The sequence below is a fragment of the Macrobrachium nipponense genome, chromosome 24 (genome assembly GCF_015104395.2).
Source record: "Macrobrachium nipponense isolate FS-2020 chromosome 24, ASM1510439v2, whole genome shotgun sequence".
NCBI classification, from domain to species: domain Eukaryota; kingdom Metazoa; phylum Arthropoda; class Malacostraca; order Decapoda; family Palaemonidae; genus Macrobrachium; species Macrobrachium nipponense.
The window spans coordinates 33424799-33450989 of record NC_061091.1 but is presented as its reverse complement, the minus strand read 5'-3'; the positions used below and the strand labels follow the sequence as shown (position 1 = coordinate 33450989).

The 26191-nt window shown below is 41.5% G+C and overlaps 1 protein-coding gene across 1 annotated transcript in view; it reads right to left on the bottom strand.

The window, feature by feature from the left end:
- Positions 1-16933: 16933 nt before the first annotated feature.
- The window catches only part of LOC135205571 (splicing factor 3B subunit 4-like), an 80446-nt gene continuing 71188 nt past the window's right edge, over positions 16934-26191 (bottom strand). The window contains exon 4 of the mRNA XM_064236335.1: positions 16934-19499. Coding sequence (XP_064092405.1) covers positions 18411-19499 — 1089 coding nt within the window. The 3' untranslated portion in view covers positions 16934-18410. The remainder of the gene's footprint in view (positions 19500-26191) is intronic.

The following is a 26191-nucleotide window of genomic DNA, read 5'->3' as shown; positions in this document are numbered from 1 at the left end:
CTTCCATCTTCACATAAATGTGTTTCTTTTAGCCTCTCTCAGGAATCTTCTTTCCTGAGGGAGAGAGAATATTACATTCTTTACAGGCTCTTCAGTTGTCAGCCTGCTTCTCATCTGGAAGTCTGGCACTAGTGGCAGTCACCCAGAACTTGGGAGCCCTCTGCTTTGCTTCCCTCAGACAGAGATGCCACTTCACTAATTTTTATTTGTGTTTGTGCTGTATTGTGCTGTAAACAAGTGAGACTTTGGAAGCAGTCAGTACTGTCAGCAGTGCATTCCTTGCTGTTTTTGGAGCCCCTTTCCTGCTGAACATTGGAGCGTCGTCATGCGGGGATACCAACCTTAATGAATTCTTTATATATTGTTTACCTATATTGTTCGACTTGGTACTCTTTTGTCTTATGATATAATTGTACTACTTATTTGTTTTGTTATTTTGCACTGTACACAATGTTCTCGCTCTCTCTCTCTGTAACATTAATCTACTGTGTGAAGTCATAAATGGTCCTGTGATGTCATGGGTGCAGAATCTGCTGACTGCATAGTTTAGCACTGTGTTTGACTGAGGGACAATCTCTTCTCCTATTTCTTTGATGATGGATTTTCATGGAAATTCTTCGCTATCCATCACGTGTACGTGTCCTGGGGAGGCCCTCTGGTTGTGGGAGGAGGCAGAAGGCCTTTTTCGCCAACTTCGCTGTCACTGAGACCCTTGACTTGGGCTATCAGTCCAAATGCCGTGTTGTCATTCTCATAAATCTCTTGCCTGTGATGTCTCCTTTGGTGACATCGCTCTTCTGCCTGTTGCCATGACGTGACTTCCATCATCGTCCATAACGTCATTGCAGTTGGTTGTCAACCCATCAGAAATCTTCTTGGAGTTGGTTGATTGGATGGACTCTGTGTTTGGTAGTAGGTATCCCAGAGTTTCTAACAGGAGACGTAGTGCAAGACATCCGTTGCCTTTCCTCCTCCTCCCCACACCTCCTGTTGAGGCCGTGTTGATTTCCACTGTTATCAGAGTTCTCAGGCTGGTTCTTCATCCCCTCAGCCTGTACGAGTTCATCGCATGATGAAACGTCTCTGAAACTTGCCCAGATCTTATTTTCGGCTGTGTAGAAGAGGCTGAGCAAAAAATTCAGTCGTGCATTTCTCTCCTCTTCCCTTTCTTCTTTAAACTTATATTCCATATCTTTGTTTATATCATGCCATCTCCGAACCAACAAAAAGGAATGAAGAAGGGTCAATAGCTGTTGCCAGGTCAAAACAACACTCGGAACCAGAAAACGACCCTTCGTGTCCAGGGATGATAAATCCTCCTTACTGATGGATCAGTGCTCTTACTTTTTTTTTTTTTTCTAGTGTTAACAGTCACTGGCCCTGCTCAGGTCACCTTCAAGTACAGTCTCTTCAACTTTCACATCTATGGAGGCAATGTCATAGGGTTCCACTCAGCATGACAACACTCATCAATGGCCAAGACCCAGTTATCTGCCATTGCTCCTTTGGTATAGAAGTGTAATCTCAGAAAATAAAGGAGTAAAGGGAAGTCAAGAGAGGAACAGCAATGGTTAAGTAACATCTTCATCTGTGGCACAATCAAGAGAGGGTGTTTTCGGTGTAGCAGTTACAGGTTCAGGTATAAAGATGTACCTGCACTAGTAAAAAGTAAGCATGTGAATGCACATATTGATGTAAAGGCCTTTCTGAAGCAGAATTTGAGAGCATCATCTTCCACTTCCAACATATCCTGTGGTTGGGCAATTTACAAAGCAGAATACAAACAGGTAAGTCACTCTGTGGGCATAAGAAAACTAGTGTGTAGACAGAGATGCAGTCTGGTGAACAGGCAAGACAGATGTCAGAGATGACAGGGTACTACAGTCTTCTGGCAAAACATGTGTGGAGTGGGTGTTATTAGTGAAGCAGGTGAGCAGGGTTGAAGTGCTGCAAGACATGTGGCCATAGCACAGCTGTCAGCTGGGAGAGATTTGATGATAAAAGGACAAGACAGGGAAGCTAACTGTGAAGAAACATCATGAAATAACTTTGTTCTTCTCCAAAAACCATAAAAAATAAAGTCTTTGTCACAAACAGAGTTAAGATTTAGATCAGGAAAAGACAAATCCATAGCAGCACTCCTAGAATGTCTGAACTGGTATAGTATTTGGCTATAGCAAAACTGGTGGCAGACCAACCCACTTGGGCAAATCTCACAGGTGTGAAGGCATAAAGGTCTGCTTGACTATGTTAAACAAGTATGCCAAGGCATAAGAGAGATTATACAATAAAATGACAGCAATAGGTGTAGGTCCATATACTGCAGACATGACAGTGTGACCGGGCCTCCTTAAAATATTTAGGTAGGTATGCTCAGGCATAACAGAGGTTCTATATTAAAGTGACAAATTACACATATCACATGCAAAATGCAAAACAACTGCACAGCAAAATACATAGTGCATATGAGCAATGAACAAAAAACTAAAAATATTACCTAATACCCTTCAACGTCACTGGGACAATATCAAAGTTTATGCCTTCCCTCCATTTTGCCTGATCCGTCAAGCCCTCAAAATCTCAGGATGGCCTTAGTGGCACCTCAAACAGAGTGGTTCCCAGACCTGTATCTGCTTTCAGAAGTACTGAGGGAAATTCCCCCATGGCATCACCTTTGCCAACCTCATGTGGAGAGGTGCCACCAATCAGTAGAGACAGTCTCTTCACGGTTGGAGACTATTAAATATCTCCTGCAAGCGAGAGGACTTTCTAGCAAAGCAGCGGGCCACATGTCCGGCTATCTCGGGAAGTCTTCGTCAGCACTTTATTTGGGCAAGTGGGCAGTCTACTGTGATAGTGTCATTGAGGGGATTTCTCTCCACTTGGAGCCTCTGTTCAGCATATAGCGGACTTCTTCATATTCCTCTGGGGTAAGAAAGGCTGGTCTGTTTCAGCTGTTAAAGGTTACAGGGTTGCATTAGGGTTAGTTTTATGCCTACAGGGCATAGACATCACTTAATCCTGGGAGATCTCTTTGTTGTTTAGTAGTTTTGAGCAATCCTGTCCACCAAAAGAACTCACACCTCCAACTTGGGATCTGTCCCTTGTCCTCGGAAGTCTCACTCGAGCTCCATTCAAGTCCTTACATCAGTCGTCAGAAAGGAATCTGACTGAAAACAGTTTTTTTTTTGGCCTTGGCATCCCCGAAAAGAGTTGGAGAACTCTATGGCCTGAGTTATGATGTGATACAGACCAGGGGTTGGGGGTCTGTAGCCTTCGAATTTGTCCCGGAATTTGTGGCCAAAACTCAGAATCCCTCTGTGCATGATGACAGGTTTGCCTCATTCTCAATGGCCCCACTGAATGACCGTGGACAGTGATCCACAGGAACTATGGCTTTGTCCCGTCAGGGCTCTGCGCTGCTATCTGGAAAGGACTTGTCACCTTAGACCTAGGCATTGAAGACCTTTTGTCTGTAGAAGCTGTGGCAGGAAGGAAGTTTCCAAGAACACAATTTCCTTGCACGACATCAGAAGCTTATGTTCCTCTCTGGCTTTTAAGAACATGTCTGTTCATAGAATTTTGAACGCTGGCTACATCAAACCATGTTCACTTCAATTTATCTGAAGGATATTGCCCACAGGTTCTTGGACTTGTTTCCCTTGGCCCCTGTGGTGGCTGCCCAACAGGTTGTGTAGCTCATCTAGTCCCTGACAGGACAATGTGTATCTTACCCAAGATGTTTGTGTGGAAGAAAGAATGATTGAGTAACTGGTCTCTTTCTTTCTCTTTGTTCCTTTCTTCTTCCTTCAGGCAGGTCGAAGAATGACATCATTCACTGGAACTGGTCTGGTAGCCATACTGGTGATAATTATTTGTTTTGTTCCTATACAACAGACATCTACTTCCCAGTAGCATATGCTCCTCCCTCTAGCAAGGGAGTGGTGACAAATCCCTGTGGCTTGAAAGGTTTGTTACTGGAACAAAGTTCACCTAATCTTCCACGAGTGCAGTGAATCTGGTCATACCAGATTGTACTGAGCCCAGCAGACTGAGTTTTTGGGTATTCATCTACCTATTCTTACGCAGGCTATGACCCCACTCCTTTAGAACTTGTTCTTCTAAGAAGGATGGTCGGGTGGCCTGAACCCCCAGCTGGTTCATGGTACTTCTACCTCCCTCCAAGTATAAGTTTATCCTATTGTTAAGACCGAAGGTTTGTTCCACATATGAACAAATGGCAAATTTTTAATCAATCTGCATTTTTCATAGCTTACAAACCCTCCTCTTGCCACCCCTCTCGTGTACTGCGTTGGAAGAAAGACGTGTCACGAGGTCCTAAGCTTGGTCGGCGATCAGCTCCCACCTTGTATATGTATGGATTGCCAGATGCTACAGATTCCTTGCTTTACCATCTTTGATTGTTTTTAACTGGTTTCCAGCAGGCTAGAAGATTATCCTATTGTTATGACCTCAGGTTTGTAAGCCTTGGAAAATGTAAATTGATAAAAAATTTGCCATTTTTTGTTACTTTTTAAAATAACCAAAAATTAGTAAATGGAGATAGTACCAATTTTTTTTCTACAGCACAAAATTGCAATAAACTGCCTTTCTTTTGATCTATATGAATCAGAACACAATGAAACAAATGTAAGATGTACATGCACATTGTAAATTATTGGTGACACTACCCGTTTGTTAATTTTTCAAAAATTCACCAAAATTGAGATATCTAATTTTTCTTAACATACTAAGAACTAGAATAATTTTCATTTCATATGATACGTATAATTCACAACTAGTGTTATTTATGACATAATGCACCCGTCAAAATGAAGTAAAATTATTTATTTGAGCAGACACATAGAACTTGACTTACACAAAGGGGAAATTTTAAAAGTTACTTTGTGGCAGGATCACAAGCTTAAAAAACAAGCAGACAAAATCCCCCTTACATAAACTTAACAAATCCGGCTACCAAACTCACCCTCAGTCACACTTTTCTCTTTACACTACTGAATACACGCAGGACAATTGACCCACCTACACACACACACACACACACACACACAAAACATAAATACATGTACTCACCCAACTCCACATACTCCAGGCTGTGCTATGCTGTCTGCTGGTCGAGGTCACAGAGATACCAACAACAACAAAGACAACAACCCCACAACTCAACAACACAACCCCAAGGAATACAACCATAACTCAACTACACAGCAAACAACAAGGAATACAACCACAACAAAAGACCACTGCACAAACAATCACTAACACAAAAAGGCAACACACATACACATCAACAACACCAAGAAATCACAACAGCTCACCAAAAACAACCCCCAACAACAACTCTCAACTGCAACAACTCGCATATAACTCAAGCTCAGCAACCTCCCAACACACAAGCACAAATAACTCAAACAACTCCCTGAAAACACAACACAACTTACCAACAACAGTACTGCAAAGACTGCTGCCCAAAACGTCGGTCTTTCACAGGCTCTGATCCACAGACTAAAGACTGACTACAAAAACACAGAACTCTAACCACTTTCAACTCCAGCTGCACCAGCAGACAACCCAGAACTCACCAAAAGCCAATTCAATCATTAACTACCCATCCAGCAATTACTCTCTCTCTCTCACACACAGATGTTGCCAAATGGAACTCCATAACTCCTCCATATTTCCTCCCCCATTACATTTGACACCTTACACTCACAACACCCATACTTTATAAATAGCCTTCCATAACACTCACGGATGCTTGGACGCAGACCACTTCCAGTCAGACTCCCATTACCATCTCCTTCACTACCATCCTCCCAAATCCCGCTCACTATCTTATCTACCCCTTCTAACTCTTTCCCAATATCTCTTTTAACTCTGCCACCAAATCACTTACCTCATTTACACCCCTGCCAAACTCCCGTAGAGACTCATTCATACTGCCAACCATATCCTTACCACCTGATTCCCTACCTGGTGAAACTTCACTAAACCCTAACAATTCAAACCCACACACGCTACATGTATCATTCCTCCCCTTAAAGTCATCTGCATTACATGCCTTATCCACCATTTTTACCCTAACACTAACCCCTCTATCATGCAGCTCACGTTTCCCCCTTTCATTCCCTTTCCTTCCCTTTCCTTACCTTCCGCTTTCTTCCATACTCAACCAACACCAACTGCCGATCTCCCAGACCCATTTGCTCACTGACACTTGGCTCACATTTATTCACCCTCAACCACTCACTCATTGCATTCTCCCAAACATACTGTCACATAGGACCCACCCAACTGAATCCCCTTAACAATGTTTCCCAAATTCCCAACCTGACTCATCCTCTTTTGCCTACACACACTCGCCACGAAACCTTCCATTCCACATTCAACACACTTCGCATGCAGCTCCTTACACATCCTAGCATAATGCTCGTTCTTCCCGCAATTGCCGCAAACTATGTTCTTAAGGTTACCTCGACATCAACTAGCTATGTGCCCTACCTGTCCACACCTGTAACACTTAATATCCCTATCTTTCTTACACTCACTCACTAAATACCCTGTTTGCCCACACCCGAAACACACCCCTAATGCCCACCGACATTCATTCTTCCTGTGTCTGGCTTACTGCATCTGTAACACAGCTGCTCTCACTCATAACCAACCGACCCTACTCTTCCGGCACTCACACTCCTATCTCTTTTAGGGCTAACTACACTCACGTTACTTGCTCTAACGCTCATATCAACCACTCGCTCTGCCATTTGCCTCAGCCCTTCTAAAACTTTCTCCCTATAGCTTTTAAACTCTAGTATGACCTCAGCTACCTCAGTCCTAACACTAACACTTCTACTCTCTTTCATACACCTATCTAACTCATAATCCTCTACTATTTCTAAAATGTTGTTCCACGTTAACCATTCACTCATCCATCTCATTTTCTCCTTACGTTTTAGATTCATAAACTCAAAGACGCTCTCTGGTACAGTCGCTAACAACTTTTGCACTAAATCCTTACACTCATTTATCCCTTCATCCCCAAACTTTTTCCTAGCTAATGTTTCCAATCTGCACACATACATCGACAATGATTCACCAACATTCATTCTTGCCTCTTCAAAGTCTTGCTTTCTCCTATGTCTAATACTACTCTATCCTCTTTGCCTGTTCTACAATCCTGGCTTTCACACTCTCATACAGCACATTCCCTACACTCATCATTACCCCCATACATACTCAACAAAAATCCTGTCAAAAAGCTACCTAACTCTCTTGTTATCCCATATTTAGCCTCACACTACTTCTCATATTCCTTTAAAAATTCTCCTATGTCCATAGGGGTACGGTCTCATTTATACAACCTTTCGTACTTCCTACTCACTCTCACTTTTGCTACTTCCATTCTGACCCTTCTTTTCCTCTTCCGAATACAGCGAATCTACTATCAAAGTCACATCCATACTCTTGACTATGCTCTTCTTACCCATCTTCTTTCTACCCACATGTTTCCACTCACCACTATCTAAATCACCCTCAGCCCTTTCCCCAATGTATTCAGTCCTAGTCTCATCCTGTCCGTTACCCTTACTAACCTTCTTTCCCTTAGTCTTCTTTTCCTCAGCCCCCTTCTTGTTCTTGTCCTAAGGTTTATCTTTATCCTGCGTCTTCCCCTTCTTTTCCTTACTTATCTCAACCAAATCACCTTTGTCACTCGTACTCTCATCCACTTTCTTTACCACTCCTGGCCCATCACAAGACCCAGTAAGCCTACCTCCTACTGCACCCTCTCCCATGAATCCCTTAACCGCTAATTCTCCACTTCCAACCTTTCCTTAGCTTCCCTCGCCAACTGCAACTCCTCCTTCAGCCTCTCCATCTCCTTCAACCCTTCCATCCTCACTTTCTCCACATATCCCACAACTCACTACCCCAATCGTCCTGCAGCTGCGGCACCAACAGTCCCGGTTCAGGCGCCAAAATATAATGTGGCGGAATCACAAGCTTAAAAAATAAGCGGGCAAAATCCCCCCCCACATAAACTTAATCAATTGGCTACCAAACTCACCCTCAGTCATACTTTCCTCTTTACACTACTGAATACACTTAGGACAATTGACTTACCTACACAAAGAACAAAAAAACAAAAACGCTTACTCACCCAACTCCACATACCCAGGCTATGCTGTGCTGTCTGCCAGTCGAGGTTGCAGAGATACCAACAACAACAAAGACAACAATACCACAACTCAACAACAACACAACAACCAAGGACCACAACCTCACAACTCAACAACACAACAACAAAGGAATACAACCACAACTCAACAACACAGCAAACAAGGAATACAACCACAACAAAAGACCACTACACAATCACTAACACAATAACGACAACACAAAGAGGCAACACACACACCCACCAACAACACCAAGAAATCACAACAGCTCACCAAAAACAACCCCTAACAATAACTCAACTACAAGAAGTCGCATATAACTCACAAGCTCAACAACCTCCCAACACACAAGCACAACCACCTTCAAAAACACAGCACAAATAACTCAAACAACTCCCTGAAAACAACACAACTGACCAACAACAGTACTGCTAGGACTGCTGCCCAAACCGTTGGTCTTCCAGACTAAAGACAGACTCCAAAAACACAGAACTCTAACTACTTTAAACTCCAGCTTCACCAGCAGACAACCCAGAACTCACCAACAGCCAATTCAATTGTTAACTAACCATCCAGCAATTATGCTCTCTCTCTCTCTCTCACAGACATTATCAAATGGAACTCCATAGCTCCTCCATAACTTGCATTTAAAACTGAGATATCAACCTTTTCTTTACACAATTAAAAAGTAAAATAAGTTGCATTTCCAATAATACATACAATTCAATACATTTACCGCCCTTCCCCCAAAACGTAAACAAACTTGCTTGTGTGAGCAGCCACGAAGAACTAATGCATACCGTAAAATCCCATAAGTTACGTGCAATTAAAAATTTTTTAAAAATTTGCATATAACTAGTACTACTACATATTTTCTGAAACTGCAAATGCATGATAAATTGTGGTCATAATCATGGAAACTTTTGGCCAAAAATCATCACACACAAAAACAATAAAAAAGGAAAAAAATCAATAAATCATATTCATAAAATACCGGTGTTTAAAATTACAAAAAATATATAAATACGTATACACATATCTCATGGAGTTATATTCATACCTCTTTGTTATAGTGTGCTTTCCTGATTTTAATGAATTTCCAGAAAAAATATCTTTAATGTGCAAAGCTTGTATCAAACACACTACTTAGATCAAATATGAACTATGAACTTTAATTTTTTTTTTATTTCATTGTAGGTAGGTAAATAAAAAGATACTGGGCTACTCAGAAACAAAGAAATGTTTTTTTTTAATGACTTCTTGCATGTAAATAAAATTTTTAGGCCAATATTCAAAATTGCATGAAATATGGTTGTCTACAAAGTCTGGTATAGCCCTATGCTCACACAAAAATAACTTTAAGATACTGAAGTATCATAAGAACTACACTGAATGACATTTACACTAAAACATGAAGGTCGTGCTAACACTGTTCCTGTGCATAGTAGTGATTTGCTGGATATTTTATTTTTATGGCCTTTTTTAAAGCACAAACTCATTCCATATCAGTAAAAATTACTTTCTTATTGTAACCTTTACTTATTCATTCTATCTGAGTAACATTTCAATGTCTCACATAAAAATGTCTAGGCTAACTTTTATACCATTTATAAGTCAACACACTAAGGATGAAGGAAACTCAACTTTTGCCCAATAAGTTGTTAACCCTTCTGGATGGACATAATCACGAGCATTAATATTATACGCCATACAGTTTGAATGAATTCAGCGGGAAAGATGTTCATATCACTTTAATGGGCCATAAATGACTTAGGGCAACTCTAGTAGCTCAGTACCAGACAGAGGTGGAGCAGTGTGCCTTTAGGCTTCGTTGGGTAAAGTACTGCCGCTCTCTATCCCCAGATGTCTTTTTTATTTACTCATAAATATACCCAGGGATTGCTGTGGGTTTTAGTTCTTAAATTTTATATATATTAAAAAAGACCAAATATTTATTGTAAGGCAGATCATGGAAAATACTGGAAATATAATAAAGAGTCCTGGCATGCCTTTCTAGATTTTAAATAGGCACATGACAGTATCCAACGAGAGGCGTTATGAAGGATACTGAAGAGAATTCAGAATACCAGAGAAGTTTATACGCCTAATAAAAATGTTTTACAGAAATATGAGAGTACGAATTGTAGGGGAAGTAACACATCCTTCTAAAGTTGACAGTGGTTTAAAATAGGGACGCACACTGTCTAAGGTTCTTTTTAACCTAGTGCTGGAATGATTCACGAGATAAATACCACAGTCGGTAAGGTGTTGGCGTGCCACCTCGGTGGCTGCAAATTAGATTCTCGGGCATTCCATTGAGGGGTGATAGATGTGTATTTCTGGAGATAAAGTTCAATCTTGACGTGGTTTTGAAGTCACGTAAACTCGTTGGTCCCGTTGCTGTATAACTACTGGTTCCATACAACAGAAAAACACCATACAAACAAACAAATACCACAGGGCAATGGAGTTTTTCGGCGCTTGTCTAGCAATGCTTGTTAACTGGATTTTCGGTGCTGATCTCTGGTTAGCAGCGCCCATTTTTAGTTAACAGCAGCGCCAATCTCTGGTTAACGGCGCCGATATTTGGTTAGCAGTGCTGTAAAGCAGGTTTTTAGTGCTGCTATCACTGATTTTCGATTAGCAACATTGGCTGGGAACGGAACCCCCCGCTGTTAACCGAGGGCTACCATCAACCAGATGTAGTTGGGCTTTACCCAAAGTTCTCAGTAGCAATATCTTATCAAGGAGAACAAAGGCGAAGGCCTATACAACCATTATTAGTCCCGTGTTAACATATGGATGTGACCTGGAGGCTGACAAAGGATCTGGAACGAAGGTTGGAAGTGTTTGAGAATGGAATCTTGAGGAGGATATGTGGAACGGTCTTTGATGTGGATATGGGGCAATGGAGAAGAAGGCATAATAATGAAATAGGGGAAATGACAGAAGTACCCATGATAACAAGTACAAATATGGCTCAAAGACAAGTGGGCAGGACATGAGGCCAGGGTTTGTGAGGATAGACTGTTAAACCAGGTTACTAGAGGACAACCAGAGGGCAGATGACCTTCAGGAAGACCCCATATGAGATGGTCTGATTACATAAAAATGGACATGACAAAGCTTGGAGTGGATGGTCTGTGGGATTGGTGGGAAGTTGCACAGGACCGTGGTCGTTGGAAGCTTCTTGAAGTGGCGGCAAAGAGCCATGGATACCCACAGCCAGTGGAATGAGTGTTATATTTTATGACAGTCTGTCAGTTACAATTGAAATCTTGAAAAGAAATATTAGAAAAAACATGTATACCTCACAAATAGGTATTGCATCTCCCCATCTCGGTAAATTTCGTCAATATTTTACAATTTGATACCAATTTTAGTTCTTATCTGTTAAGATATTGTGTGAGCTGTAATTATAATTTTACAAAAAATAAAAATTATTAGAAAAACACATGTAAAACTTGGTAAAATTAGCATATTTTTACGAGTGTCTTCAAAAAGAAACCCCTAACAGGGTTGTAAATATCCCCTTTCAATTTCCCATGGAAGGTACAGAAAAATTTGTATAATTTTGTTCTTACATCCATATGCATTTGCATATCTTCCCCTCTCCACTGATGTGCTTTTTTTTTTTTTTATTGTTAAATTGACCAAACTTTCAGTTTGCCCGGCCTGGGGTGTGCTTAATAGTATATATTTAGCCCGTTCCGTAAGGGTTAAGCAAAATGACAAATTTTTAATAAATTTGTATTTTTCATAGCTAACAAACCTGAGATCTTAACAATAAGATAAATCTTAGCACTAGCTGGAAACCAGTTAAAAACAATCAAAAGATTGTATGCAAGGAATTTGTGGGATCTGGCAACTCCTGCACGTACAAGATGAGCGACTGCGCACAGCATCCCGTGACACAATCATTGAGCTATTACGTATAATGATTTGCATACTATTCAAGTTGTGTAAATATGCAAAGTATTCTAAAGGAAAACCATTGCCATTATCTGAAATTTTATGCCACCAGCAAATGTGATAGCTGCAGTACTATTCACCTCCATCAGACAGCTCATATTCAACAATATTTCATGTTATTTCAAATATGAACCTACTGTAATTTACTTGTAAGAAATTATTAAAATGACAAATTTTCAAAGACAATTTGTATTTTTCAAAGCTACAAACCTGAAGTCTTAACAATAGGGTAATTTTCTATGCCCATCTGGATCCGGTTAAACAATCAGATTGAAAAGCAAGGAATCTGTGAGATCTGGCAACATGTGCATATATCAGGTAAAAAATGGTCAAAGACCGCGCACCCACGCTAACACGTTTAGTCTTTCCCAACCCAGGATGTCATAAAATGACAGAGGGATGGCTAGAGGTGGGCAGTAAAATGTTAAGACCTCAGGTTTGTAGCTATGAAAAATACAAATTGTCTTAGAAAATCTGTCATTTGTTCATATGTATACAAACCTTCGGTCTTAACAATAGGATAGACTTATACTTGGTGGGAGGTACAGATATCCTAAACCGGCTGGGGGCCAACCCACCAGTCTAACTCCAACAGAAAAATCTACAGGAGAGGGACTAATGCCTGTGAGAAGCTAGAAAAACTGACATCCAACAACTCAGCCAACTGGGTTACATACAATGATATGTGGGAAGATTCACTGTAGTAAGGAACTAAAGAGAAATTCTGACTTCAATAACAAACCAATGCATCAGGGTTCGTTATCACTCGCCGCTCCCCCTTGCTAGAGAGTGGAGTATATGCTACAGAATATAGGGTTTGACTATTTGAACACAAAGCAAACAAACTACCAGACAAATTCGAAGGACACCGACCCCCAACCCCTGGTATGCTTCACAGTGGAGCTCTCCTACCGTCTTCGAAGATGCCAAGGCCAGGAAGAAAACCGTCTTGAGGGTCAAGTTCCTGTCAGATGAGCGACGCAAAGGCTCATATGATGGACCCTTAGTGAAGCTCTTGAGAACCAGGGAAACAGTCACGCACCCCCACTTGCAACTTCTCCAACCTCTGATCCGATGGGAAAACTTTTGCAACTACCGTATCGATGACCATGCCTAGTAAAGAATCCTTTGACTGGGTACGAGGTTTAACTTTTCCTGGTTGACCACGATGCCCAGTTCCAAACAGAACCGAAGCAGACGATCTCTGTCTTGCAGCAGCTTTTCTCTGGAACCTGCCAAGACCAACCAATCGTCGAGGTACCTCAGCAAACAGATCCCCTGAGCATGGGCCCAACTTGATACGAGAGAGAAGACCCTTGTGAACACTTGAGGGGCTGTGGTCAGCCCGAAGCACAGGACTTTGAACTCGAAGACCTTGTCCCCATGAGAGAAGTGAAGGAACTTCCTAGGCGTCGGATGAACAGGGATTTGGAAGTATGCGTCCCTTAAGTCTATCGACAGCATGAAGTCGCCTTCCCTCACAGCTGCCAACACTGAACGCGGGGTCTCTATCTTGAACCGTGTCTTCCTAATGAAGTGATCCAACCTCCTAATGCCTTGGGCACCAAGATGATGTGACTGTAAAACCCCGGAGACGGACGCACCACTTCCTATATCGCATCCTTGTCCAGCATCTTCTGCACTTCCTCCCGAAGAGCCAAGAACTTCAGAGAATCTGGAGGATACGCCCTCCTGAGCTGCGGCTTGTCCGACAGAGGAGGGGAGAACTTGAATGGCAGTATGTACCCCAACCAAAGGACATCTATTACCCACTTCTCCGCCCCATAACTCTGCCACTTGGCCCAATGACCCGCCAGGCAATCCCCCACCCGTGGCACAGGAGAGGGAGAGGCACCTAACCTACCAATGGCCCCCTTTCCCTCTGTCCCTTGGGCCCCGTCTCGGCTTAAAGGAACGGAAGCAAAAGGGACGCTGGTCCTCTAACCTAGGCTGGGATGAATCCGGAGGCCCTGCCATAACCGAACTCTTTGACAGCCTACCAGGCAACGATCTTTGTGACTGCTGCTGGGTAGGAGGAGGAGGAGGAGCTGGACGTCTCTGAGGACGAGACTCAGACTTAGACACGGCCTGGTGCACCAATCTGTCCTTGGTGTCAGCCCGGTGCCGGTCTATCGCATCCTCCAGCTCAGTCCGAGGGAACAGAAATTGTGATTCCAAAATATCCATTCCTCAATGCCAGCAAGGGTCAACTGATCTTTCCATCCTGGATATAGCTGCCTTTCTTCTAATCAGGAGAAAGTCAGCCCACAAATTAACACTGAGGTGAGCCATATACGAAAACACCTTGCCTCCGGACTGCAACAAACTAGCAAGAGAGGACACATTCACCAACCCTTCTGGAGACCTGTCAAAAGCTAACTTGGCAATGACCATAGACCGAAGTCCAGCCAAGAAACCGTCTGCAACAAGGAGGCTGCTGTAGATTCCAACGCTGAGGCATTCTGTGGAAACAAACAAGGACAGGGCCACCAACCTCACCTGCTCCAAAGTCAATCCCGGCTTCAGACGAATGACCTGAAACGGAGCCGCTAACCTTATGCAAGACCGACTGGACGTGCTCCGACAAGGGAAGTTGAAATAACGACTTGGGAGCCTGTGTAGCTCCCAGCGAGGCTTCCAAGCAGGAAGGAGTGTAAAATGACTGAGCCTGAGTCCTAGTCTCCATATTGTTGAATCCACAAATGAGATCGACAACTTCTGAAAAGGAAGACAAAAACTCTTGGGTGTCTCCCTCGTCCTGTTCCGGCAACGGAGACCGACGACGAGAAGGGTGTGCAGGCTCATCTAAAGTGTCTTCCTCATTTAAATTAACGGAAGAACCAGCAGCCAAACAGCCTGAAACACCAACTAACTCCTGTGACGAACCAACTACAACACCAGGAACATTACTACGTACTCTCCCAACAGATGACTCTTTAACATGGCTGCGAATGGGCTCGGGCATGGCAGACGTACGAACGTGAATTGGAGAGGAATCCCGAACACTCAAGATCGAATGAGAATCTCTCTCAGAGTTGAGCTCCTGGAAGTACCAGGGAGAGGGCAGGCAAACACTCTTGCTGCACCAACTCCGTGCTCACAACCTTCAACCTCCTGACAGGCACCTTAAGATCCTTATGGCGACAAATAGTCCCTGAAGAAAGAGAAGTGGGAGCACCTGCAACATGTGCACGAATGGGGGAGGTTGCAAAACGCTCGTGACTCGATACAGAGGACGAAGCACCCACTGCTGATCACACGAGAAGATACACTTACATTCTCCGAAACACCAACACACTCAGGAACACGGGCGTGTGGCTCCTCACTCGTAGGCGGAGAAAGGACAAGTTACTATTAGCCTTCCAACACTTGATATGCCGATGCGGAGATGGGGGAGGAGAGAAAGACAGCACTGGCTCCTTAAGCAATCTCTTTGCAGTAGGCAGGGGCGATGCAACACGTTTCCTTCCAGTCCTCCCAGCCGACATGGCAGCCAACTTATCTTCCAAAACAGTCCAATCTCTTACGAACTGGATGGCAGAGATGACATCACGGTAGCAAACGATGATGACACAGATGAGCGAGGCAGCCCAGTGGAAACAACTGGGAGTGACTTCATCAATGGAAGTGATGTCACAGCTTCCCCTCAATCCGAACGGGAAGCAGACGCCACTGGCGGAGGGATACAAAATGACTGACCCCATGACGTCACTAGCGGGGCTGACGCCACGGCTTCCTTCTGACTCGAAGAAGTGGCAACTGTCACTGGCGGAGTAATACAAAATGGCTGACCTCAGTTACCCACAAAGACGAGGCCAGGAGGAGGCGAGTAGCAAGCATCCATGAAGTGCGCCAGCAAACCCTCCAAGGACAGAGAACCCCGTAGCCCAAGTGTCTTCCAAAGTGCTGCCATCTTGGACGCCTCAGACTCTGCAATAAAAGTCAGTGATGAAAAAACCTCCTCCCTCTCAGGATCAAATTAACTCCTGAAGAAGAAGGGGCGACATTACAAAAATCAGCCTGAGGGCCTCCCAATACTTCAAACAATGAATTGATGGAAGAAAAGGTAGGGGACAAAGGCACACAACACTACTATGGGGTGTGAACGCAGCAGGAGATGAAGCATCGGGAAGAGAAGAAAAACCCTCCCATGAAGGAAGAGTAGAAACCCAATGACGCTCCCTCTTGCTATAAAACAACTTCCACTGCTCTTTAGGCCACACACGGCATCCCGTGCAAGGATTCGTTATTGTACAAACATTAAAGCAATCCCTACTACAAGTGATGTGGGGGTCGGTCGCAGCTGAAGCCAAAAAACAAGAAAATGGAAAACGGAGTTCTGGGGCACACGTTTACGAGTCCGAGAAGGAGCAAAAAAGCCATAATAACAGCACACACACACACTAAACACAATGGAAACGGGCAATGAACCAGGTAAAGGCCGAGAGAGGTCAACCACAACTCTCACCCAGGCGGTTAAGAAAAGACTGACGCAGTGGCGTAGATGAGTGGTCCTTAACCACTCTTGATATATGCCAGATCTCACATGATTTCTTGCTTTCATCTGCGATTTAACCAGATCCAACTAGGTGCTAGAAATTATCCTATTTGTTAAAGACTGAAGGTTTCTTCATGTATGAACAATACAAACTCAAGAAACAAGGTCACAGGACCACAGACAAAATCAAGTAAAACTTTTATACCTCACAGATGGAGATGTCTCTCCAAAAATGAACACCAATAAAAACAAATAATACAATATAGTACAGCAAATATTTATTAAATTTGAAGAATTCTTTATTTTAAAAAAATTATATCTTATAACAATCTTAGAAAATGCTACACTTTACTGCCACCTTCTTAAAAACCACGGAGAATTTCTGGAAAAATATAAATTGAAAGCAAATTTTTTTCACAGATACAATCCTTTTACTTTATTAATACCTAATTACCAACTTCAGGAGGAAAAGGTCCTGTAAACCTGCAATGGTACTTAGAAAAATAATGAAGCTCAAAATGTAAAGGCATTAACACTCAGAACAAATTCTCATCATCTTTTGATATATGAATGAAAACACTATTCAGCACTTGATTCACCCAACCTAAATAGAAATTCAGGTGCAAGTAGTATGTGGATTTGTATTTATAAATGCAATAAAAATATTAAGCAGCAATCTCTTCCACAGGAAATATCAATGACGTTGTCTTCTACGCTTAATCCCTCCTCAGGATTACAACTGTTACAGCACATAATGCATGTATTCCAAGTTGCCTTTTTATATTTCAGTTAAACCCCCACAGCTTGGGTATTGTATATATACGATCACATATAGCTTTGGGGCAGTGGATGGGTATCGTAGATATATGATGGTTTGGCACCAAACAGTTTGAACGAATTTTGTGGGAAAAATGTTCCCTAATTCCATATATCACTACTGGCAACCCTTCAGATCACCCTTTAAGAGTGTGAATGAGCTGAGATGCCCTCAGTCTTGCTTGAGGTAGTAAAGGGGAATGTCGGCACAATTTCCAACCAAGGATGCGTCATAAATATTTTACAATAAATAATATGCTAGGCATTTGTTCCCAGTTTTATTTCTTATGTTTTATGATATTTTTGAGCTTGACAAAATAAAATAAAAAATATTAGAAAAGATAAAGTCTCTAGCAAGGGGTGGGAAATATTCACTTACAACTTTCCGTAGAAAGAATATACATTTTTTTCGATTTTTTTTTCTTATATTATGTGAATATGCATATCTTCCTCTTTCCACTGATGAGTTTTTATTAGTTTTAATTTTACACTGGCCATCCTCAAATTTAGCCCAGTCATGGGTGTAAAGTATGTGCATTGGTATATATTAGCCCGGACTGTGAGGGTCAAGAAATAAATAATGCAACATACTCTAAACAATATCAGTACAGTTGCTTAAAAATTTCAAGTTATTCATTGACGTTTAGTTTTTAGGTCATAAATATCTAAAATCTACCTATTATGTAACCATACACAGGATTTGGAAATTCAGTCAAACAATAACCAAAATCAAAAGATATATAAAAGGTTCTTCTCTTACAATATCTAAATATTTATCATGAGCTTTGTAAGTGAACAGGACATGAAATGGAAAATGTTTTGACCACTGATGAATAAACAAAAGTCAAGGACTGACAGCATCAAACATGATTTGCAAACATTTTCTAGAAAATATAAGAATATATTGCACTAAAACCTAATAAATTTTACTTTTCTCCTCCTGGAGGTGGTGGTGGCAATGGTGGACGTGGTGGTGGTGGGGGTCCCATACCAGGTGGTGGTGGACCTGGAGGACCAGGTGGCCCTGGAGGACCCCCAGATGGACCACCTGGAGGTGGCCTCATGCCCCTTGGTGGAGGTGGACCTGGCGGCATTGGGCCACCTGATGGGGGTGGACCTGGTGGTAAAGGAGGCCCTCCTCGCATAGGTGGTCCCATTCCTGGCATAGGTGGGGGTCCTGGTGGACCTCTTGGGGGATATGGTGGCCTTCCAAATGGTGGCCTTCCAGGTGGCCCACCAGGTGGCGGTGGTCTCCAGCCTGGAGGTGGAGGTCTCATTCCAGGTGGAGGTGGCATTCCTGGTGGGCCATGTCGTGGTGGAGGCATTCCAGGTGGTGGGGGCATTCCAGGGCCCCCTTGCCATGGTGGAGGTGGCATACCAGGACGAGGTGGATATGGGCCATAAGGTGGCATGGGCCCAGCATTAGATGAAACGGGAGCAGATGAAACCGGAGGGGCTGGTGATCCTGATGTAGGTAAAGGAGGTTGCCCTGGAAGAGGTGGCTTTGAAGGAGGTGGTGGAACTGGGGGTAAAGGAGGAGCAGAACCTGGTGGGGGAGGTACAGACGTTGTTGGTGGAGCATTTGGAAGAGGAGGGAATGAGGCAGAGGTACCTGGTGGGGGTGGAACTGGTGGTGGTGGTGGTACAAGCATACCAGGAGGTGGTACTGACATACCAGGTGGTGCATTTGATGTAACCACCCCAGTTGAAGCTGGTGGGGGAGGTGGGGCAGGAGGTGGAGGAGCTGACTGGGTTGGGGGTGGAGGAGCATCAGCAAACAGCTGATGTGGCTTATCAGCCTGAGATAATGGATTTTGTGCAGCCAAGAGACGTTCAGCTGCTGTACCATGTCGCTCTCCTTTACTGTCTTTCTTGAAAGCATAACTAATTGATATACTTCGGTTACAGAGATACTGACCATTCATGGCTTCTATAGCTGCATCTGATGCTTCAAATGATGCAAAATTTATGAATGCATATCCTTTTGAGTTACCAGTATCTGGATCTCGCATAATCTGTAAATGAAAGAAATTTTTTGAAGAATTTTTAATAAATTTAAAGGAGATGGTAAGGACTCACCACAATACAACGTAAACCAAGAACTTACTACTATAGTAAATAATTTTTTGTATTGTAAATGTATTTTGTATGTAATCACGAAAATACTAACATGACATACCAAACCTAGCTTTCTGCTTGGAGGTACATGGATGTCCTGTTCTAAACTAACCATATACTCTATAAAATAGTAAAATCCTAAAATACATAACAGTACAGTCAACCCCGACTATTAGCAGACTCCGGATTTGCACTCATGTATTTGCAATTTCTCTATGGACCTTAGACAGGCAGTCCCCTATTATCAGCAGGGGTTCTGTTCTTGGTGGGGTGCTGATAAGCGAAAACTGCCATTAACTCAAACTCAACAATTCATGGTGCTTATGGCACCGAGTTTTAATAATGGCAGCTCTGTTAGGTATGTTATGGTGCCATAACTCTGATCAGCAACTTATGGCGCTAGACAAGCACCATAAAACCGGATCGCCATTAACAGAGTCCGCCAATAATCAGGGACCACCTGTATACCCATTATTAGCAGGAAATTTGCATATTCACAGTATTTTTCTCTGAGAAATATCCACAAATTACTGAATTTTCATATCAATTTCATGATTAATTGCACTTTTCGTGATAAAACTATTAAAAAAACCTGGTATAAGCATTTTTCGTGGGTATTTCGACTTTGAACTAACAAAATAGGCTGTTTTGTGAGTTTTTATAGGGATTTAAAGTATTCGCAGATTCCAGCTATTCATGGGGGTTATGGTACTCATCCACCCTGCATACAGGGGGTCCACTGTACAGTAAATATAATTTCAAAATCATCTCACTATATCGGAAAATATCAATACACATAAAATGTAGGCGCAGAAAGTAGGCCAAAGAAAATGTGCGTCTGAATGAGAGGATACTTAAGAATAACTGTTGTAGGCCGGTACTTTTGTAACATGACTTTGCAATAATATTAGGGTGTTCTGGGATGATATTTTGAGGCATATTTTTGTTTGAATGGTAAAGTTTAGCAATAAACTGTTAAAATAGGTAGGTAGTTATAGGCATTTTAGAGGTATATATAGTCTACTTTGTAACAGTAATAGGAGATAACTGTAATGCAAGGGCTCTTTGGGTGCTTTGGGATGATGGTTTGGGTTATATTTTCTTTTGAAAGGATATTAAAATGTTTTAGCATGAAAATAAGCAATGAAATGTTAAAATAAATAGTTATAAGCATTTTAGTTTAAGGGGTACGTACTGGGTATTTGGCAGTTATAAGCATTTTTAGTTGGGATTTTTGCATTTCCGTGGCAGGTTCTGGAACCTGTTCCCACACAAAAGTGGGAGAATGTATACCCTCAAATAGCAGCTACAGAAAGATTCTTATTATATCTAAGAAATCAAAAGAACTTCATGATGTTGTCTATATAGGTGAAGGTGCTGAAAATCCCTCTAGAACTGGAGTTTTCAACCTTTTCCTACCCGCATACTCTTTCGGGTGTATTCGTAATGTCAGGAATGTACCCCCTTCACTTTGTATAACGTGGAAAACAAAACCAACTCAGAAAAACTGTACACAGGGGAAGAAAGTACATAACTCTCTTGACAACAAACAATATTGTAAACATAAGGAATTCCTTAAAAAAATAAACTAAAGTTTTTTTTTTTTTTTAATTATTTACCTCTGGCTATGCATTAAATTTTCAAGGTTACTGTACTGAGCTAAAGTATTTTTCTGTGTATTCCTCTAGAAAGGCTTCCCAGTGCTTATCTATGCCTGTGTTCTCGTAGTATTCTAGGTTTTTAACGTACCCCTTTAGCTTATTTAGGTACTGTTGACGATAGTCTAATTTCATTAATATCTCTTTTTTTTATGTTGAACATTAATTTGAAAAGAGATAATTTCATGGGCACTTTTATCTAGGTTTGCACCTACTGAAAGGTAAGACACTAGATTATCTTCTGTTGATAGGAGGATGTCTAGTATGTTGTTTCCTCTAGTAGGTTTCTCAACCCATCAGTGAAGGAATTTATTTTTTACAAAATCTAAAAGTCTCTTTCCTTCTACATTTGATGCTCAGGTCATCGTGTCCCACTGTACTGCTGCATTGAAATTATTATGCAGTTTGTTGTTTATCTCTTGTCCTAGTTATGCATACAGCTCCTCATCGGACATTTGTGATTGGTGGGGAAGTCTGTACACTAGTATTAGAGTTTCTTCTTCCCTAGACTGTTTATATTGAGGCCAATCACATCTTGCATGTTGTAATTTTACACTATTGGACTGAGGTGGTCCCTAACATATACTGCCTCCACCTTTTTTATTGAGTATCTTTTTTGAACAATTTATATCCAGCTATCTGGTACTCTCCTATGAAGTCTCTTGTTGCCTCTTGTATCCATGATTCTGTGATACCTATTATGTCTAATTCCTCAATCTATTTGTTCCAAATAGATTATGCACTTAACTGCACCACTCTGAGGGACTTTTCTATCTTCTCTTTTGTCCTCGGTGGCTTTATTAGTTTCCCTTACTGTCACTGTTGCCTGCAGTGCTATTACTAACCAGATTCTAAGAGCTGTCCAATTTCTTCTCTTGAAAGTTCAGTTCACTGAGGTGTTTCAAGAGGTTTTCATTGAGAAAGTTTTCTATTAGTTTTGCTCCTTCCAAGTTCAAGTGAGTTCCATCTCTTTTATATAGTTTTCTATTACCTATAACTATAAATCTGTCCCAAAAGTTTACAAACCTAACACCTTTTTCTTGGCATATTAGCTCCAGTCTGTCATTGATTCCAATTGACTTGCAAAGGGAGTAGTGGCTTACATTGGTTCTGGGCAAAAGTCCTATAAGAATGATGTTATCAGTTTTCTCATGGATGTTTTCAACATGAGTCAGGTTGGCTACAGGCCCTTCTGTCTGGCCACTTCTTCCCTCTTTTAGAAACAAGCAATTCCCTCCTCCCTGCACTAGGATTGCACTTTTTATATAATTTACCATGATTTTTTCACTGCCTCTGCAATCTTCTTTGCCCCTGCACCTGGGTAAGAATGAACTTTTCTCTTACTTCTATTTTTGGGCACAAAATTTAAGCCCTGATCTTTTACTAACGAGCTCCAATTAAGATTGTTTCCTCTTCTGCTTCTGAGAGCACAGCAAATCTATTCATTGTGTTGATTCCTTTTGGGGGACAATTGTGTTTTCTGGCTACTGTCATTCTTCTACCAACAGCTCTCTTGAATTCATCATTTTTATCCTTGTAAGCTTCTTTCTTTGTACCTAAGTGTTTACACGTTGCATGAAACCAGTGGTTATTCAGCAATGGGACCAACAGCTTTACGTGACTTCTGAACCACGTCAAGAGTGAACTTCTATCACCAGAGATATACATCTCTAACACCTCAAAGGAATGCCCGAGAATCAAACTCGCAGCCACCGAGATGGCAGGTCAAGACCATACCAATCATGCCACTCAGGCACTCCACTTCTGGTTCTGGTCTAAAGCAACTGTTTTCTAATCTCCACTATACTCTCTCCATTTTCTACTATGTCGTTCAATTCCTATTTTTTTATTGATATTTCGCTGTTTATATTAATAAAGTGGAACCCCCTATTCGCATTCTCGACATTCGTGGACTCACGTATTTGCGGATTTCTCTATGAACCATATCTTACCATTATTCACAGGAAATTTATGCATTTGCATTATTTTTCTATGAGAAATACATATCCACAAATTACTGTATTTTCATATCAATTTCATAATTACATCCCCTTTTTGTTATAAAACTATTAAAAAAAACAGATAGTACTATAAGATCTTTAGTGGGTATTTCTTGAGTTTGAACAAAATGGCAATTTTAAGCATTTTTATGGAGATTTTAAGTATTCATGGATTTTTTATCATTAAAATGTACTTAGTCAGGAAAATAAAAAGAAAATACAGTAATTAGTGAATAATGCTCTCTATGAAAAAATTCGCACATTAGTGAATATTCCGTTATATATTTGGATATAAGTTCCACAGAAAAACCTGTGATTAACTGATCTACTTCAATTTTTGGCATCCTGCTTACACAGTAATCATTCCTAAAGAACCTGATGTTATTTGCTTTGCTTCTGTTAGAAGATATCCTAGAATATATCCTAAGAGATTAAAATTACAGTACCATAACAGGAGCAAACAGCCAAATTCATTAAATACCAACAAGTGCCTATACCCAATGGAAGCATTGAGAATTCTAACAAGAGCTGAAAGATTTGACCACCCCTGGTGGAAAGAATGTGAACTAAGCAGTCTTCCGATTCAGCCAAGCAATCCTCTTTTATTTGAATGCTGACTCACCTACTATTCACATGCTTTAATGTATTACCTTCAGTCAGTTGACAGCATACTTACCACCAAGCCATGAAACATTACTACAGGTTAAACAGAGCCCAAAGTATGTTAGTAAACTTCTAAGTGAACTGCTACTGTTATCATTCTCAGTATGAAAATTCCTCCACACAGTTGTAGCTGCCTTTAAAGCCTTGTAACTGGGAAAAAAATAACTGTGGATATGTGGGGTGATTTTTGTGGCAAGAAATTTTAACCTAAGTTTTCTAAAAATTTAATCATCTTGAGGTCTGCCCAGTTTTACTGAGTTAGCTTAACCAGTTCTAGAGTTATCCACTCTCTCTGTAATTTTTTCTTTTTGTAGAATAACCCAGAGAGGAGGGGAGAGAAAAGTGAAGATGAGGGAAGTTTCTAAGGTGGTCAAATGGATGGGCCTTCCCATTCCAATGTGTAGAGCATCCAGGCAAAAGTGATGATGATCTGTCTTACTGTCAATGTTCATGATGTTGGGGATCGTCACCCCTTTTTATTCAATATGGCTTTATCATGAGATTTCTTGGCACAATTATGAATGGCATCTTCTAGAAAGTAGCAGATCCTCTTGTATAATCACATCATGATGATATAAATATAAGCACCAGGGCATTCTTGGATTGAGCATCTGTACTGGTAGACCGTTAAGAAGATCCTGCCCCGAAGGGGATGGGTAGTTTTTCATAATCAGGCTAATGGTCTTCTTGCTTTTATTGGTAATTACCACTTTATCTTTTCTCTGGATCCATAGGGTAGGTGTTCCCTTCTATGATGTTGTGAAGGGAGCACTTGTCATCTTTGTTTTTCTTGTGAAACTCACCTTCATAAAAGTGTGATGTTGTAAAGGGTGGTAGGATGGCATTCCTGCTGGTACCATTTATCTTTAATTCTAACTCATTTTGCAACTTCATGGTTGGTATACCTGGACAACATACTCTAATTCAGTCTTTCCGGGAGGAGAAGTGACGGAAAGCTCTCCTAACAAAGGTGTTGATGGCAGTGCATTTATACTCAATCTCCTCATTCAGGCACACACCCAAGTTTATGGGTTTTGTATAACTTTTGATGAAGTGCTCCTCCTATTGCCATACAAGGACATTAAGGAGAGGGAGGTGATGGTCACAGCATCATTCAATGGTAAAACTAAGGCAACCATAATTGTAGATGGATACACTCCAGGCCCTTCTCTTCGTCGAGGTCACCACCGAAATAACATTATCGACAGGTATCTCAGGGATGAAGCCAAAGAGCTATGAGACTAGGATATTAGCATCTGCTGGGCTAATAAGACACTGTTCCGTCCTCATGCACACCAAGAAAGACCATCGTAAGCTGCATAAGATCCTTTTATTATAATTATTATTTTTAAAAATTAACCCTATTCATTTGGGACAAGCCCACAAGGTCCACTGACTTGAAATTCAAGCTTCCAAAGAGTATGGTGTTCATTAGAAAGAAGAAAAAACAAATAAATTAACAAATTAATAGTGCACAGATAAAAATGAGTAGTTACCTGTAAATTCCAGTGAATCAGCAAGAATCTGGTAGACAAGATCAAAAGCAAGGCTAGAAGGATCAACAAGACTGTCAACACAACTTCCAATCACCTTCACCAGCTCAATCATACAGGACCACTACCTTGACTACATACAGAGAATTTAAAAACAAACCAGGCAACCCCTTATGCCCCATTACAGGCAGTCCCTGGTCGTTGGTGGCCTCGGTTATTGACAATCCAGTTTTATGGGACTTGTTTAGTACCAAACATCTTCGATTTTTGGTGCCAAAATGTGCCAGTTTCCAGTTATTGCCACCGATACATACCTAACGGGTGCCATTAACTGGCTATCGGCACCAAAATCAGGTTATCAGTGATTTTTGCTCATCATCAGGCCATCAGAACGGAACCCCTGCCAATAACCGGGGACTACCTGAATAAGCACAAATGCTTGCCCTGACCAACTGGCTCATGAAGCTGAATGATATTCAGACCCAGTACTATATAAATTCATGATGACCAACCACAGGTTTAAGTGTTCTCCTGAATTTTTTGAAGACCTAAAAATTACATTCCCCCAGATATGGAGTGCCTCTTCACATACATTCCATTCGATGAAACAATCATGGTAATCTTGAATTGTGTACAGAGATGATACCACACCCCTATTAATCATCCCTTTTGTACAAAAGAAGCCCCTTCTCCACTCACAGACCAAATACAGGGAGTCATTGGTTATCAGCAGGGGTTCCGTTCCGACGGCCTGATGATAGCGAAAATGACCGCT